This window comes from Ochlerotatus camptorhynchus, unplaced genomic scaffold (assembly GCF_037179485.1).
Source record: "Ochlerotatus camptorhynchus isolate MF236.1 unplaced genomic scaffold, CSIRO-AGI_Acam_v1.1 ptg000547l, whole genome shotgun sequence".
Lineage (NCBI taxonomy): Eukaryota > Metazoa > Arthropoda > Insecta > Diptera > Culicidae > Ochlerotatus > Ochlerotatus camptorhynchus.
Genome location: NW_027041030.1, coordinates 299,396 through 317,657, shown reverse-complemented (window position 1 = coordinate 317,657; position 18,262 = coordinate 299,396). Strand labels below are relative to the sequence as shown.

Sequence of the window (18,262 nt, the reverse complement as noted above, 5' to 3'; positions counted from 1 at the left end):
GCCAGGGTCGAGTTTATTATCGCTTTTACAAGTTGTTAATCATAATTTGGTACACTGCTGTAACGAGATTAACGGGGAGTGATTTTGCTGTCTACTGCTGCTCATAAGTTCCCAACCGGATAACAAGGTTAGCCATGGCTTAGATGAGTCGAATTATTGCCGATTTATCAAGGTTGCCACGGTGGGAGGGACATGTTAATGGATTTTTGGTTAATCCATCGTAACCTTTAAATGAAATTTAACCTCTATCGAACTTTCAAGCTGCAAGTTCAAAACACAATTAACCGAGCTGGAATGATGGCACGTATTCAAGCTAAGTTTGCATAATCTGAAACTGTAGTTAGCATGTTGAAGCTTCTTCTCAGGTCACAATCTCTACCGTGCTACTGATTCTTGAGAGTAGATATGTGCATGCGTGTGTAGGTGCATATTAAATGCATGAAGAAGATAAGACCTTTTAAAGCAATCCATGCACTGTTGTGATACAGTGGATTAAATTTAGAAATGCAAAGCAAAGGAAATATCGTTCCCAAGCGCTCGGACGATGTGTGTCAGAGTGTTGGAGTGATTTGATGTTAAGCCTCAGGCATGCAAGCATTGAACATTTTAACTTTATCTGAGACAGAGCTTTGTTCGTTTCCTTCGTTCCTCTGTAGACTGTTTATTCAGGACTCAAGTTAAGATTTAAGGGAAATGTTTTTATTGGATTCTACATCTTGTAGCGTGTGCTTTCCCTTGATACAATTTAATCCGATAGCCAAAACAAACACACTTCATATTACTGAAACAAGAACCCTTTTAACAGAAAATGGGCAACAAGGCGTTAAATTAATGTCTGATTGAGCAAAAATTCACCATCGCAGTCCCAATCAAAACATAACCGTATGTAGGTCACGTTCGGTCCTCGCTGTCTCGAAGCAACACCTAATCATCTCCCCAGTCACGGTTAACCTGTGCTGTGGGTAATTGGCTCTCCCCTTCCACCTCGTATCACATCTTTTTCGGCCAATCTGAGTCCCAAAATAATGAAAAAGAAAGAAAGAAGCAAAATACAAATACTCACATCCAGGTCGCTCATTTCGCTGTGCGTGTCGTGCTGGATGTCCTTTGGGTCCATACCGAAATCGCAGTCGCTCGCCCGCAGGTGATGATTGCGGTGGTAGTTGGCATGGAGCGTGTTGGAATTGTTGATGGCAACACTGTTCAGCAGGATGTTGGAGCTGGTGCGGCTGAGGGCCTTTCGCTGCCGGACGGCTTCCCTGTAGGGATGGAAGGAGTGTTGTGATAAGGATTAGAGTTCTTTCAAAATTGAAGCGTCAAAAGACAGACGGTTGATACGTGAGGATTATTAAATATGCTTTGGATATAAATAGTTGGAAGTAATCTTCCGTTAACGTTAATGCAATTCATTACTTCATTTCCAAGACAAATTTTGACAAATCTTGAAAATAACTATTTCAAACCCGCAACTATATCTATGCTTTGTATTTATGGAAATAAAAATCATATGGTAAAACCAAGCTACCCAAGTAACACAAAAAATATATTTTTGAATAAAATTTTAAAAACCCTGCTGTATAAACGTATTTCAAGTGATGCAGAAAACATCCTACGTTTTTAGAAGAGCTGCGAAAAAGTTTTCTGGAAGCTTCACAGATTTTAACATCCTCCAATTTTTGTTTTTTGGTTATAATCTTTGAAAGTTTTAAAACAGTGCATCTAACATTTTCAATACCTCTACAAACAATGTTGAAAGCAAAATCAAGCTTGAATTAATAAAGATCTTGAAGAGAGTCTGTACTTTCTAAATTGACATTGACAGCACCATCAATCACACAATGATTGACAGTTTCTTATAGAATTTTCGGTAGTTTATCATTAAGAAAGTTGAAAATTCTCGTTTATGACATATGCAAGTAGTTAAGTTTACATTATTTTGATCAGATACATAAAACCATACATTTATACAACTGATAAAGTTCAGGTTGTTTCAAAGGAGTTTTCAATACTTTAAAATTACACTCTGGTAATTAAGCTGATAGATCTGCTACTGTACAAATCGTCATAATGACGAACAGAAATAGTGTTGGTCGAGAATATGATGTTTACGCCATTCATTGACGAGAATATGATAGATACTAAGATACTAAGAGGTGATTTTTTAACCATTTCGTTTATTTGGAAAGCTCAATCGCGTTAGCTTTACGGAGCTGATAATTCATTGTTCACTCTTTGTAACAAAATTCACTTGATTCTATGCCTAGTAGAAGTTAGGCTGAATACTCGCTGCTTACTCGAGGTTAGAAGGGTACATTGTCGAAGAATAGGATCAGGGGAGGAGCTTAGGGGTGGATTTTCGTTGTCTCAAAGAAAGGTGATGTAATTAATCGGAGTTGGTAATTAAGTTTTACTTTTTCATGCGTTCTTCAGCATTTCAGAAGAATATCGTCACCTTATTACTCGTGGAAACTTTCCCGATTTTGCGATCAAGCAATTCCGATGTACCTGAAGCTCAAGCACTGTGGTTTCATCAACATGCTCGAGGCCACCATAGACATACTGGCAGATTACATTATCATCTTGAGTATCACATTCGTAAATCCACGCAGGCAATGAATATTGAATCTTCTGACACGGTGGATTCTGCTGAGAACGTTGAAGAATTGGTAATTTGTTGTATTTTGTTTATTGCTAGTAATTACGCAGAAATAAACGGACAAGATACGGTGAGTAATGTTCTGGTTCAGTTTTTCTTTTTCATTTGCATGGTACTGAGAGCACTCAAAATGTCAGCATAAAATGATCTTTCACATCAAAATTGCTTCAGTGTTCACTCGGCTGTCGAAAGAAGCAGACCACTCTGGATGTGTGTCACGCAATCGTCTATTTACTCGGCAGCAACCATTGTGTGGTCTTGCTCATTGTTCTTCATCAGCAGTTCTTTCAGTCGATGCGTCGCCGGCTTTGGAAAGCAACCGTTTCGTGATGGATGTGTGAGTGCTGACCACGTTTTGCGTCCATTCCTGCAATGGAAGCTCTCTGAACCTCGTTGGCGAATCTGCCATATAATGAAACCACTGGAAGCGGCTCCCGTTCTGGTGGAGGAGGCTTATTGGATAGCGGAAGATGAAGTGTTTATTGTGTTGTACCTTTTGACTATAGTTTTAAGATGTATTGTATAGTGACCAAGAATCCTCGGCTCTGTAAAGTTAATTCGATTTAGCCTTATCAAATAAATTAATACTTTTTTTTTATCAACCAGTTTTTTACTGAAATATAGAAATGAGTATGTCTAGCATGGAACGGTCAACAATTTTTCAGTTATGATTATGTGCAAACTGATTATGTTATTGCATAATTCTACATAGAGCTGGAATAAGGGCGTAACAGCTTTTGTAAACAATGACTTCTCTTGACAATTTCTAGGAATTCAAGGCACGCCCATGCAAACCAACATTACCGTTGGGTAGGGGAAGTCTTACCCTACCTGATGGTGATGTTGATTTGCGTTAGCGAGCCTTGACTTTCAAGACATCATCGAAAGAAGTCATTGTTTACAAACGCTGTTACTCCCTTATTCCAGATCTATCTTGAGATGATCAAACTTTATTTTTTTTTTCAAGTCCAATGACTACAAAATACAGTAAAATGATTTGATTAGGCTTCCGAAATTCCAAATGCGAACTGTGTTACACTTTTCGAGATAATGCCGACAAAATGCGCCAGCAAATTTCTTCCTGTGTATCCCGTAAATCGCTGCCAATTCTACAATACAGCATCCGTTATACGTCCAGACCTCTCACGGCGTTATCAATAGAATCGTTATCGATTATGAAAGAATAAATCGATCTCCCTCTCGCACATCTGCACCGAAGAACAATATCCGTAAGGGACAATAGCTCGGCATTGTGCTAAAAGAGCAGCTAGAGTGTGGTTGGCTTCACCAAGTAGTGCCACAAAATTGGGTGATTGCCAAAAAAGTGCATGTAGTGGTCCACCGAAATACCAAACCAGTAAAAGTGCTCGGCCAGGGACGGACACATCAACGGGAATGACTTTCCGGCAAGGTATGACGCATTCCAGATTGCAAACCCATTTAAATGCTAACATGCGCAATGCAGTTTCTTTGCATACAACTTAAGGCCATCAACTCTGGAGTTGGAAGAGTGTTCCGTTCGGGTCGTTTCAAATACCTTCTTACCCACAATCGAACGACAGGAGGTCAAGGCATCGTCATCAGTGCAGATAATCTGCAAGGTCCGATCAAGGGAGACGGAGGAGAGTAAAACGAAAATCGGAAAAGGCCATCATCAGGTAAAGTCTATCACCAACAACATCTGATGACGTGATGGATCGATTAACGCTGTGTCGCCTCGTTAGAGGGCCTTTTTATTGTAGCTTTAATCCCAACGGCTTGTTTGTACGCTGGCCATCGTGCCCGGACTCCTCCGGTAGGACCTAGCGAACCACGCAGAGCCACCTGCCTCCTTGCCGTCACTTGCCGAGCACTTCTCGCTAGCCAAAGTATCCGAGGAGCCGTCGTGACGCAACGGGGGCCGAGACAAGGAGTGTAGAAGAACCGATGAGAGCGATTAGCTACCACGTATTGTTGGTGATCGCGGTGCACCGTCAATAGTGCATTGCAGCAGTAGTCGATCGGGACAGAGCGGTTGTGCGACATCCGAGAAGTCGTGCGACAAGTTAGCCGGAGTCGACAGTGAAGTAGGGACACGACGTTGTCGTGCGACATCTGGCGGGGCGAAAGTGCTCGCCTACGCGACGTCACAGTGCAGTAGTGCGACACCCACAACGGTGTTGAGGGTCGCGCGACAGCCGGCAGGGAACGAGTGACTACGGTGGTCGTGATGCAGTTGCAGCAGCAGTACGGGGCCCCCAGCGACACATGGTGCAAAGAAGACTAGCGTATGTATGTAGAGTAGAATTAAGCACTAATGACATTTTTTTTTTTTTTTTTTTTAATTCTTTATTTAAGAGATTTTTAGCCTTAGGCTAGTTCATCTCTAGCACTAATGACATGCACATTATACCATTGAGTGGCAAGACCATCTTGCGCGATGACTTCGTATCTGATTGAGTTTCTTGCGAATGAAGTCATTTTCGTTTCATTCCCGGCCATCGGTAGCTAGCGCACCTTAATTGCTGTGAGCGGCTAGCCGGCCTGCAAAGAGTATTGAGCGGGAACCACTTCTCTCTATCGTGGTACCGTCACCGACATTAACACTGCTATTTTGACTTTAATTGCTACTATACTTAAAGGAAGTGTTCGACAATTCACCAACCAAATAGGAGATTGTTACAACTGTCGGGCTTAACGTTGCATAACTTCCATCAGATTTTGTACCGCTGTTGTATTGCTGAACGTCAATTTGCTTTGAACTGTTTCTCATTTCCAACTGTTTTCTGAATTTTCTTGAGGTTCCGCTTAACGATTACTCAATATTTTTTTTCAATTGGGTGCAGCTCCGGCGAGTTTGGAGGGTTTTTGTCCTTGGGTACGACGTGCATGTTGTTGGCGGTATACCGTTCCTGAGCCATTTTCCCGTAGTGAAAGGAAGTGAGGTTTGGGCAATACAACTATTCAATCGATTCTGTGAAAAAAAAAATTATCTCGTGCTCATCATTTGAAGAGCCTCTTTCTCATTCGAACCTCCACTGTCAATTGAGTCACTCACTTTCATTTGATATTCGGCAATGGAGTATGGAAGAAAGCCAGCAAAATGGTCCCGAACAGACATGTCAACCCAATGCCGGATCAATATACGGCAAATTTGAGGTAGATGTCGACCCAATGTCGGGTTGATGCTAGGTCAATTTTGGGTGTGTGTCGGGTCAATGTAGGGTCAACATCAGGTTGGGGTTTGATAGAAGTCAGGTTGGTGTCGGGTTGGCTTAGATCTTTCGCCGGAATGTCGACCAGAGCTAACCCCCCTTGTGAAGAAAATTACACATCGATCATAAAACAATCTCTTTAGGAAAAGCATCAAAATTTGCATTGTCCTACGTTTTTGAATACCATACAGTCACGGCAATATATATTATATAAGTGTCAAAATATTATGCATCCATCCTTAAATATGCAGTCTGTCATACCTTTTTTAAATAACTTTGATATATTTCCTTATTGTTACCTGTAGTTAAATTACTTTGCTATTGTTTACGGCAGCTGCCAACACTTCCCCCGAGCAGAGAAAGAAGAGATGTTTGTTCATTAAAAAGTTGTTATTAAATAAACACGTAATTCGAACACGCCATAGTTCTTGTCTGGTTTTAATTAGTGAAATCCTTCTGAAAAACCTTTTCTTGGCCACCGTTACAACAGTTGGTGACCAAGGATGATGCAACCGGATCCAATTCCGCCGAATCCGAAACCGAATCCGGATCCACCGGTTCCCGTTGTTCCTGTGAATGTGCCTGCTGTTCTTGCTCCAGCGATGCAATCGTCGTTCACAATCGATGCATTCGATCGGCACCGATTGAAATGGTCCCGGTGGGTCGAAAGGCTGGAAGGTGCATTTGTGTTGTTTGGGGTACGGGAGGAGACGAAACTCTACATGCTACTTCACTTCATGGGAGGTGAGACCTACGATACTGTTTGCGATAAGCTTGCACCTGAGAAACCGCAGACGAAGACGTACGATGACATTGTGGGCGTGTTGGAGACTCATTTCAATCCAGAGCCACTGAAAATTCTCGAAAATTTCCGCTACAAATGCCGGAAGCAGGGAGACGATCGTCCAGAGGAAACCATCGATGAGTACCTGATAGCTTTACGCAAGCTGGCTATCACCTGCAACTTTGGGGACTATCTGCATACAGCTATCTGCAAAGTCACTGTGGAGTACCGTTCGAAATCATTTGATCTACCATTGTACGTGTCGAATGTCCGGAAGCATCCATTGCTGGGACGTAGCGCATTCAGATGTGCATGTGCTGGACAGTTCTGCTGCTGTGCTGAAGTATACTCCTGCTGCTGTTAGAACGATGGTTGGAAAGTATGCTAATGTGTACGACAAGTCGATTGGAAGAATCACCGGTTTTCAGGCGAAGCTATGCCTCAAACCGAATGCGAAACCAGTGTACGTGAAAGCGCGTCCAGTCCCATTTTCTTTGCGAGAAGCTGTCGAAAAGGAGCTCAATACTTTGGTCGAAAATGGAGTCCTGGAGAAGGTGAACAACAGTGCGTGGGCGACACCAATTGTTCCGATAAATAAATCCATCAATAGAGTGAAGCTATGCGGCGACTTCAAGGTTACGGTTAATCCAAATCTGGAGATTGATGATCACCCGTTGCCGACGGTGGAAGAGCTTTTCGCCACTGTAGCTGGTGGAGAAAAGTTTACCAAAATTGATCTGACTCAAGCCTACCTGCAACTGGAGGTTGAGGAGGGTGATCGTGAGATACTAACTTTAAACACCCATGAGGGTTTGTACATACTGGCCTACACGTCTAATGTATGGCATTACGTCTGCGCCTGCCATCTGGCAGAGGTTCATGGAACAGGTGTTGAATGGTATTCCGGGCGTGACTGTTTTCTTGGATGATATTCGTATCACAGGGCCGAACGACTACATCCATCTACAGAGGTTGGAAGAGGTTTTGAAACGCCTTAACTCGTACAACATGAGGATCAACTTGGACAAATGCCAGTTCTTCGCAAACGTAATTGAGTACTGTGGCTACCTGATCAACAAGGACGGTATTCACAAAATGCAGAAAAAGATTGATGCTGTCCAGGATATGCCCATACCAGAAAATAAGGACCAAGTTCGTTCTTTCGTAGGACTAGTCAATTACTACGGAAAGTTCTTTCAAAATCTAAGCACGATCTTGTACCCTCTCAATAATCTCTTGAAGAATTCTGTTCCTTTCGTGTGGTCGAAGGAATGTGCCGAGGCGTTCAGCAAGGTAAAGCAAGATATGAAGTCCGAAGGATTCCTGGTCCACTACGACACAACATTGTCACTTGTACTTGCTACAGATGCGTCGTCTTACGGAGTCAGCGCAGTGCTCAGTCACGTTTTCCCGGATGGTTCGGAGCGACCGATCCAATACGCATCACAGACACTCAACTCTACTCAGCAAGCCTACAAGCAGGTCGATCGAGAAGCGTACGCGATAATCTTCGGAGTTCGCAAGTTCTACCAGTATCTCTACGGCCGGAAGTTCGCGCTGATTACGGCCAACGAACCGCTGAAGCAAATATTTTCGGATACGAAAGGACTTCCAAAGATGTCGGCGCTTAGAATGCAACACTACGCGACATTCTTGCAATCTTTCAACTACAGCATACAATTTCGCCCTACAAATCAGCACGCTAACGCTGATGCTTTTTCAAGATTGCCGCTGAAGGAAAGAACTCCCGATATAGTTGTCGAGGAAACGGATTTCCTGGAAGTAAATATCATCGAAACGTTGCCGTTGACTGTGGAGGAGCTTCGGCAAGCTACTGCCGTGGATTCAACAGTGAAGGTGCTTGTGCAGGGTTTGAAGAACGGGAAGCCTGTCGAGCCCAGGGATCGCTTCGGAGTAGATCAATCGGAGTTCACACTTCAGAAAGGATGTGTGCTGAGGGGAATACGTGTCTACGTTCCTCCAAGCTTGCGGAGCAAGGTGTTGTCAGAACTACACTCGACACACTTTGGTATCACCAGATTGAAGACTTTGGCCCGTGGATATGTCTGTTGGGAAGGAGTAGACAGATGTATTGAGGATCTAGTGCTCAACTGCAGTCTATGTCAGTCCACTCGAGCTGAGTCAGCTAAAGTACCTACAAATTGCTGGGAGACTCCCTCAAAGCTGTTTGAGCGAGTGCATGTGGACTTTGCTGGTCCGTTTAGAAACACGTATTTCATCGTACTCGTGGATGCCTACACAAAGTGGCCTGAGGCAAGGATTATCAACAATATTACGACTGCTACTACGATCCAGGTGTGCCCGGAATACTTTTCCACGTACGGAATTCCATCAGTGCTTGTATCCGACCACGGGGTACAATTCACGTCTGAGGAGTTTCAGAGATTCCTGAATATGAACGGAGTCTACCACAAGATGGGCGCACCATACCACCCTGCGACGAATGGACTGGCAGAAAGGTTCATCCAAACTCTGAAAGCGAAGTTGAAGAGTCTTCAGTGTGACAGAAGTACAATGCATGCTGAACTCTGTAACATTTTGCTGACCTACAGGAAGACCATCCACCCAGCTACTGGAAAGTCGCCATCGATGATGCTGTTTAACCGACAAATCCGTTCACGGTTGGATCTGCTGATTCCTGAATCTTCTGGAACTATGAAACCGGTAGAAGGAAAAGTACGCGATCTTACAGAGGGGGTGAGAGTTGCTGCTAGAGATTATTACGACAAAACCAAGTGGAAGTACGGAGTAATCTCGGAGAAGTTGGGGAAACTGCACTACTACATTCATCTGGATGATGGAAGGACTTGGAAACGACATGTTGACCAGCTACAGTCAGCACAAACCTATCTGGTGATAGATTTGTTCCCGCTACAGTGCTTCCGGATGAACCAGTCGTCCCAATCGTTCCTGAAGCTTCTTCTGACTCTGGTGTTTTGCCCAATGCTACGCCGGAACAATTGCAACCTCAACAGTCAAGTCATATGCTGCCGCCGCCTGCGCCGATCAAGACTGAGGTTACGAGAGTTCCTGATCCTGGTTCGACGACTGGAAGAGATGCCGCTCTATCTAACCATCAAGGAGCACACCAATTGCCGAGACGATCGGGCAGAATCATTCGTCCTCCGAGAAAATTGAATTTGTGAGGATTCAAATATGTAATTGCATACTTTCAAGGGACGAAGAGCTGTCATACCTTGGTTAAATAACTTTGATATATTTCTTTATTGTTACCTGTAGTTAAATTACTTTTGCTTACGGCAGCTGCCAACACTTCCCTCGAGCAGAGAAAGAAGAGAAGTTTGTTCATTAAAAAGTTGTTATTAAATAAACACGTAATTCGAACACGCCATAGTTCTTGTCCGGTTTTAATTAGTGAAATCCTCCTGAAAAACCTTTTCTTGGCCACCGTTACAACACAGTCATTCTTGTAAATCTCTAAGTCACGTCTCTCCCGTTTGAAAAGTGCTACTCCCGTCATAATACCGTGCATTACTCGATTGTGCTATACCTACACAAGTAGTACCTGAGCTGTCCAACTACTCTCTCCTAAATATGAAATATCTCTCTCCTGTGTCTCTTTCTCCTTCCAAATATAAGGGACGTGCTCCCTTATTTTAGAGTAGCACCCAGTGATGCCATATGTACAGATTTATCTGTAACCAAACAGATTTTTTTTTCAATATTTTGATACCGATATCTGTATGTACAGGTTACAGATTTTTGAAAAATAAACAGATTTTTTAAACAAGGAGAATATTTATTAATTCTGATAAATAATCATTTCATACTTTTGAGCAGCTTGAATTCAATCTGTGAGCATTAAACCCAAAACGTATTTTTCACTATATATGATTGTATTATTTTCGAGTGGGCTTGGAATCTTTTGAATGGACCTCTGATGTTCAGATGTTCTGAATTGTCGTTGGAAAGGATATTAGTTTCCCTTTCTTTTTGTTTAATTAACCATGTCACATGGTGACAGATACGCGATATATGATAACTATATTTGTGTGTCAAATCGGTAAACAAGTAATTCAAGTAAACCCAGGAAATTTTCCGTTGGAAGCAGATTTGTCGCTTGCTACTACTGGAACTTAATGTTTTGTATTTTCTGAGTTGTAGAAAAAATACAAATCACTTAAAAAATCAAGGTTAAAGCATTTCGTGATTTGAAAAAAAAAAGGAAAATTGTTTAGAAAGCAAACTTTAGTCATTTTTCAAGATTATAAATATTGAACAAACTCTTTCCGAACTAGGAATGAACTCAATGAAGATTTAAGTAAATCCACACTGAGACCATAATAAATAAATTACAGTACCCGTTTGATTTTGGAACGGTTCGGGACCCTACTGGACCTTGCGCCGCGGCATTGGTAGGGCTGCGAGCCCTGACGACATTGGGTATCCCCTGCTTAGGAGATTACCTCTTGTCGATTGAACATTTGTTTGTGCACGCCGACTGAGGTTTTAGAATGCTGCGAAGTCTCTTCGTCACATCGATTTGGTTGATTGAAGCTGATATTGTGACGCCCTGCTGTCAACTGAGCTGGAGAGGCAAGGACGGATCCACCCACATCAAGACGCATTTCGATGCGGCTATGGATCGGAGACGTTCTTCTCTGAGCTCGATCATTTATTGGACAAGCCTTGGCGGAAGATTTGCATGTAGATGTAGTCTCCCTCGATTTGTTCAAGGCATATGATATAATGTGGAAGCTTCCTATCTTGACTTCCCTCAAGAAATGGGACTTCCAAGGATGTATGTTTAACTACGTATACTACGTATACAGAACCGTAGGTTCCGAGTTTTGAACGCTGGCGCAACCTCTTCCTCGAAGTTGCTGAAGAATGGCATCCCGCAAGAGTCTGTCATTTCGGTTAGACTGTTTCTCATCGCGATAAACTCAGTGTTTGAACGCATTCCTAAGGAAGTATACATTATTGTGTACGCCGATGATATCACCCTCATCGTGTTAGGTAAATACGGTAGGGTGGTTATGCATAAAATGCTGGATGCAGTGCAGTCTGTCGTTGACTGGGCAGATAGTGTTGGGTTTGTGATTCCCCCAGAGAAGTCCAAACTGTTGCACGTCTGCTTTGGTCATCATCACAGACCGAGTCTGCCATTTGTTAGTATCGGTGAGCATGCGGTCAAGGCCGTGCGCGAGATGAAATTGCTTGGTGTGACTATTGATAACAAACTCCGATTTGTTAAGCACGCCAATTTTGTGAAGGATATATTTGGGGTGTCTGGCCGTTGTATTCTCTGACTCAGCGAGTTGTCTCTCTGCCCTTGAGCATGGCCAGGTTGGACACCCGTGGTTGTTGGAGGTGCAGCGGTACGCTAACATAACCTTTGTATGGATACCTGGACACCAGGGAATGAGGCTGCTGATAGACTAGCTAACCAGGGTCGTCTTGCTCAGCTAGAGGTCACTTCGGTGCCCTATAGTGACGGTAAACACTGGATGAAGCAGACCTCCCGATACGTATGGAATGTGTCTTGGCATAACAACCGTCATGCATTCCTGCGTAGAATCAAGAATACTACACAAGAGTGGAAGGATGCACCTAATTCTCGAGATCAGAATGTTCTGACTCGGCTGAGGATTGGTCATACACGGCTCACTCATGGACCTCGTTTTAGTGGCAGTGTGGCCTACTGCCAGGGTTGCGGTGCGGTGTTAGATGTAAATCATCTATTGGTGGAGTGCCCGGCTCGAGCACAATTGAGGGAAGAAATGGGTGTCGTTGGTTCAATCCGTGAGGTATTGTACAACGACAGGAGTACATAACAAACTGTACTAAATTTCTTGGGTGAAGAGGCATTAAAAAGAAAATGATTTGTATAGTCACTTCACTAATCTTGAGTCCTAAAGACGATGGTGTGTGAGGGTAAGCGATTATTGATGCTTCGTGCCGTCTCGAATGAACTTAATTCTCCTCTACCAGGGGAACAGTTTAAAGAGAGGTTAATAGACGAAAGCACGGAAGCTCGTTTTTGGCACAGTGTTCGACTTTAGCACCATGCCAAAATCGAACGGATTTTGAAATTAATGTTCCATGTGATTACTATTTTTATTAAAAAAATAATTATTAATAACGTCTATGTAATAAAGATGACTCACGGTGGTTCATAATCATCGAAATCATAAATTAAATTTAAAAATAAAACCGTTCGATTCTGGCAAAACTAAATTTTTGGGCTTGTTGCCAACATACAGATTTTTTTTACAGATTTGTGTCAGTCAGATACAGATTAAAAATATTTTTGCGATGAAAATACAGATTGAAAATCAATAAAATGTGCCATCACTGGTAGTAACAGTGTTTTTTGCACCACTCTGAGTTTTTGTTCGATCCCTGGGTCTTGTCAAAACTGCACGGAACAACTGTGTTGCTACGCAATTTGGATTTCGGAGAGGCAAATGAACGAGCGACTGTTTTGCATTGCTTTTAATTGCTTCAAGGCTTTGGGAGTAGTATAACAGTAACTTAAGCCAATTTTTTAAAAATAATGAAGCGAGTCGAGATTTAAAATTTTAAATTTATTTCATTCTCGTATGGGTTTCTGCCTTTCACTGCCCGTTCCAAATGATACCGAAAATTACGATCAGCAAACCTATCAAACTTTAGATCTGCCCCGGTACTTGCTTTTTTGCTTTTGCTGTAAGAAAATGATATTTTCTGTAAATAATCTTACAGAAAAGCAAGTACGAAAATGGACCTATTGAAAGTTGATACGAGCTTATTTAGTCAACAATTGTCAAACAAATTGCGAATTCAGCATTTAATCAGCTCAAATTGCTTGTTGGGCACCCCGTTACTTACTTGAATATCCTGTAGTACATGGTCACCATGACGATGCCCGGTATCCAAAAGCTGATGGAGCTGGAAATGAGCGCATACGCCTTGTTGACCACGAACACGCACATCTCCGGATTGTCCTTGAGCGTTTCCAGGTGCTCGGCCGTCGTGTACCACCCGAGGAAGATGGGCGTAAACGAGATCAACGCCGGCAGCATCCACACGTTGGCCAGCATGAACCCGACGGTCCGGTGCGTCATGTACAGCGGGTACTCGAGGGGCCGCACGATGGCAAAGTACCTAGCGAAGAGGGAAGAGAAAACTCAGTGTCTTTCAGATAATTTTGAACCGGGAAGCGGTAAAAGTTGCTGGCACTAGTTCATTAATTATCCTGCTTAGGTGGAGCGCTTCGGTGCCGCCGGTTTTCTTCCGTATGCTCAAGTTTAATTATAAAAATGAACTACCCGGAATGTGGAAGTGTGCTGTCAGAAAACGAGGGGTGGTTCAATGGATATTTTTATTGGGAATTTCAAGTACTATTTATCAAGCAAAATCGATTTGAATGCCGTTTCAGATGGAGGAAATTTATTGGATACCCCAAAATCGACAACCCCGACCCAACCCATCAGGCGAATGCTCATTAACCAACTCACTCAGTGAGTGACAGCGAAATGGTGCAAAGAATAAAGTGCAAACTCCGGAAGTGGCTGGAAATGAAACACCGCATAATAGACAAGCGGCAAGAAAATCTGCTCTGATCACAGATGATAAAAAAAAAACCGAGTTAATTAAAAGTTTTGCCTTATCATTTATCATTTAGCGAAGCTTTCATTTTCCGGCAGCCCTCAACCCAATGAAGCGATATAGCGAGAGAGAGAGAGTGTGCCCAGTAGCGGAAGCAACTAGGATGGATTACCGTGGGCCGACGGGTGTTGGACGTGAACATACTTTCTCACTTTTTGTTTCGCCTTTATGTCTGGACTTCCACCTCCTCCTGCCAAGGGTGGCTACATTATTGGCTATTGTGAACTGCTGGGTGACTGCTACGGTTCATCATTACTTGGTCCCTCATCCCTCTCCATCGGCAAACAAAATATGACTAACACACTGATAGGTTCCTCCTCAACTTTAGTGAGCGATGGTCAATAATAGGGGCAAGGTGAAAGGGAGGATGCGGCAATGACCCATGGAATTGTTTTCCACCCAGTGAATGGCGCAAGTTATGTGAGGTTCACTGGGGATTATCCGGATTAATAGACGATATTGACCTTGTTTTTATATGACCAAGAGCTATGACTATTGCTTGCGTAATGAGTTGGAGACCTTGATTAGCTGAGATAAATGTAGACGATAGAGGCTGGTGGTATATTGCGTGGAAATAAATCAGCTTTTATTTGACAGTTACTTCAATATTGGATCGTTTCGATTTCGTGAATTTGGGGATAAAGAGTTTTCCAAGTACAAGAGCAATTTTATTTCTGTTTGGATAACCACGGCCATTTGAACTCAATTTAGATCATTTCAACCGCAGAAGATACTAAAATAAGGTAAAACGACGCAAATACAAAGTGAAATTACGTGATGCCGCAATCAGAGATATTACGGAAGATGACGGGTCCTAAGGTCGAGTATCACAAGGCTCAGCACGGTTCGGTTGAATGCTACTAGGGCAACGGTTCCGAAGATTGATGTGCTCGAAGTGGCTCGAAGTGGTACTGGAAGATGCATTACATTTTAACATTGTAACATATACAGAGGCTGAATTTATAAAGAGACGACTTGTCAAAATTGGAACAATCGATTATCTGGCGAAGTAATAGGAAAAGTTATTCCAATCGAGCAGAAGACCTGTCAAATGGATAAGATATCATTTCTTTACCCAATTCAGTCTCTTTAGTAACAAACACTTCACAAACGAAAAGAATCCTCCCAAGGGAAAAATCCGATGGTAGTCCGTAAAACTCCACCCATTTTGAGCGAATTCCAGCGTTTTTCGGAAACGAAAAAAAAAATCACATTGATACACTTTGTTACATTTCCACGAGGCATAGGGCATAAATTTTTTTCCCTTGATTTGTTTTCCGTGCTGAGCGCCAATGCTACCGACGCCACGGAGCAAGCTCCAACACCTGGACCCTACCTATAAACCCATCAACTCATGAACCGCAATATTGCATGCAATGCGATTCGCTGTTTATGCCAAGTATAGCTCAAAATTAAACAAAGGGAGATTTTACACGATAAAATTCCCATCAAATTCCCAACCGTGTGGATTCCGAGATTACGGCTGACAAACTGTTGGACTATATGAAATCTTCTAAAAACATGAAAGCCCCAGGTCTCGACCAAATTCTTCAGTTCCAGATTCTTCAACCAACTGGCACCTAGACTTGGCTACTTCCCTTCGTGCTAGAAGTCAGTTCAAGTCATCCCCATCCAGAAGCCTGGGAAGATCCGTCCTCTCCTTCAAGTCACCGACCCTCTCTCGTTATCTATTTAAGCTGTTCGAAAGGGCAATCTACCACCGACTCCTGGCATTTGCAGATGAAAAAAACCTGTTTCTTGAGGAGCAGTTTGGCTTCCGTAAAGGTTACTCGACTGCTCACCAGCTAACTCGAATGAAAATCATTCTCAGACGGAACAAGTCTGTATCAAAAACATGTGCCATGACATTGTTGGACGTTGGAAAAACGTTCGATAAGGTCTGGCACGATGGTCTGGTCCAACAATTGCATCGATACGGTATTTCAATCTTCCTAGTGAAGATCATTAAAAAAAAAACTATCTCTTGGACAGGACATTCCGAGTCTCTCTGAATTGCATCACATCGGATGCCGATATTCTGGCTCTCCCTGATGGTGGATCATTGTCCGTGTTCACAGATGACACATTCATCATCTATAAGGGTAGGGTCATCGGAGCTCTGACCGCCAAACTTCAGAGAGGTCTGGATGTCCTGTCTGATTATTTCAACATTTCCGCATTCCAAATCTCCTAGACTTGTTCTGTCTGAGAATAATTAGATCAACTTGAACGGCACAGTGGTGGAATGGTCCAAAGAGGTACCCTAAATACCTCGGACTTACACTCGACAACAAGCTGCTTTCCAGAGGACACGTTGACAAAACAAAAACAAAATGCAACATCCCTATGAGATCCCTGTATTCGGTCATCAACAAAAGATCCACTTTGTCCATGAAAAGCAAGCTTGCTGTCTGCAAGGAAATCATCCTTCCCATAATCGAGTACGGTTTTGCCAAGTTTCGTCAAACGCCATCACCTTAAACTCCAAAGGATCCAGAATAAGATCCTTAGGATGATTCTAAGCAGTCCTCCACGGCCGTGAAATTCTGACCGGCTGGTCTTCAGACGCTAGAAGAGCGAAGAACGATCTTCATGGAAAGGTTCAGAGACACCTGTCTGAGATCAGATCATCAGATCATACGTGATCTAGTACGTTAGGTTAAGTTCTACTCGTAGTAAGGTAGGTTACAAGGGGTAGGTCACTCCGCACACCAATCTTGGGTCATCTTTTTTGTCAGTGTGCCGATTGTGCCGGTCACAGAGCAAGCTGCGATTGTTTGTAAAATACCCATCCCGGTAGCCCAGTATTTGGGACACCTTGAATGTTTTGGTTTCAAATCGCAAGGATAAATCGGATTGAGGATGACGCGAGAAGTGGCGGGTGTGCAAAATTCTGGTATTTTGTGTTGGAGACCGACTATAGAGGATGATGAATATGACTTCTATAGTTTTTTTTTGTATGAGTTGCAGCATTGTGTGAATTAAGGGTACTGATGGGGTCTGATTAACTGCCTCTCTCTTGAGCCCACTCTAAAACCATCATTTCGTATTTAGATCTATAAGTGAACCGAGAAGTAAACTTCTGGTCTGAGTTCCTCTGGTATATTCAATTAGAGGCTGTTCCTGAATATGCAATCAAACAGCACGTAATGCTGTGAACAACTTTAATGAAAGTTGTTCAGCAGTGCTCCCATTTTATTTACAACAATCCAATGCCTGCGAAATTGTGCCGATGGATGTGCCCAAGCTGTGCCGAATCAAATTTCGTGCTGAGTGACTTACCCCTTGGTAGGGTATCACATTTTTCAATTCAAACAAAACAATCCCCCCCCCCCACGCAAATATTAAATTAGTATATCCAAGGAAACAAAGATCAAGACCCAGAACGGCTAATCAATTGAAACGTTAAATCAATGTACAATCATAATGAACAGAAATATACGTAATTTTATTACTACTAAATTGGACGTTTGACTGCTAAAAACGGGTTTGCACTGCGTTGTACACTGGAAACTAAACTAGCTCAGAGAGTGAATAAGTTTTACTCAGTTGTGCGTCACTTTTACTCATTCGTATGGAGAAATTTTTAAAATCGTAGGTCAAACTTTAACCCAAGTTAGAGCAATGAAAGTGAAAATCAATAATTTTCCATGCTAATTCATCGAAATCTCCAAACAAAATTCAAATCGTTGGCCAGACTCTAAAACTTCAATACATTTTTGTAATTTTTTGCACCGATTCATATTTTGGGGTTATGAATCGAATTGGAGGGTGGCCTATTAGAAATTCATCTCTTTTTCAAGATGAAGCACCCCAAACTACATTAAAGGAGGTTATTATCTAGGAGATGGAGAAGGTTATTATCTAGCATCCAAAACGTCAAATACAACAGGGAATACTTTTGCAATGCTGATTGATTAACAAAGAGAATCGATCAATACAGGTAGGACCTATTGCAGTGTTTATCTAGAAATCTCGACTGATTTTAGAATA

The 18,262-nt window shown here is 42.5% G+C and overlaps 1 protein-coding gene across 1 annotated transcript in view; it reads right to left on the bottom strand.

The window, feature by feature from the left end:
- The window catches only part of LOC135713224 (octopamine receptor beta-3R-like), a 390,570-nt gene that overhangs the window by 160,565 nt on the left and 211,743 nt on the right, over positions 1 to 18,262 (bottom strand). Inside the window, exons 5-6 of the mRNA XM_065236330.1 lie at positions 13,490 to 13,765; positions 1,064 to 1,259 (exon numbers count right to left, since the gene is read on the bottom strand). Coding sequence (XP_065092402.1) covers positions 1,064 to 1,259; positions 13,490 to 13,765 — 472 coding nt within the window. The remainder of the gene's footprint in view (positions 1 to 1,063; positions 1,260 to 13,489; positions 13,766 to 18,262) is intronic.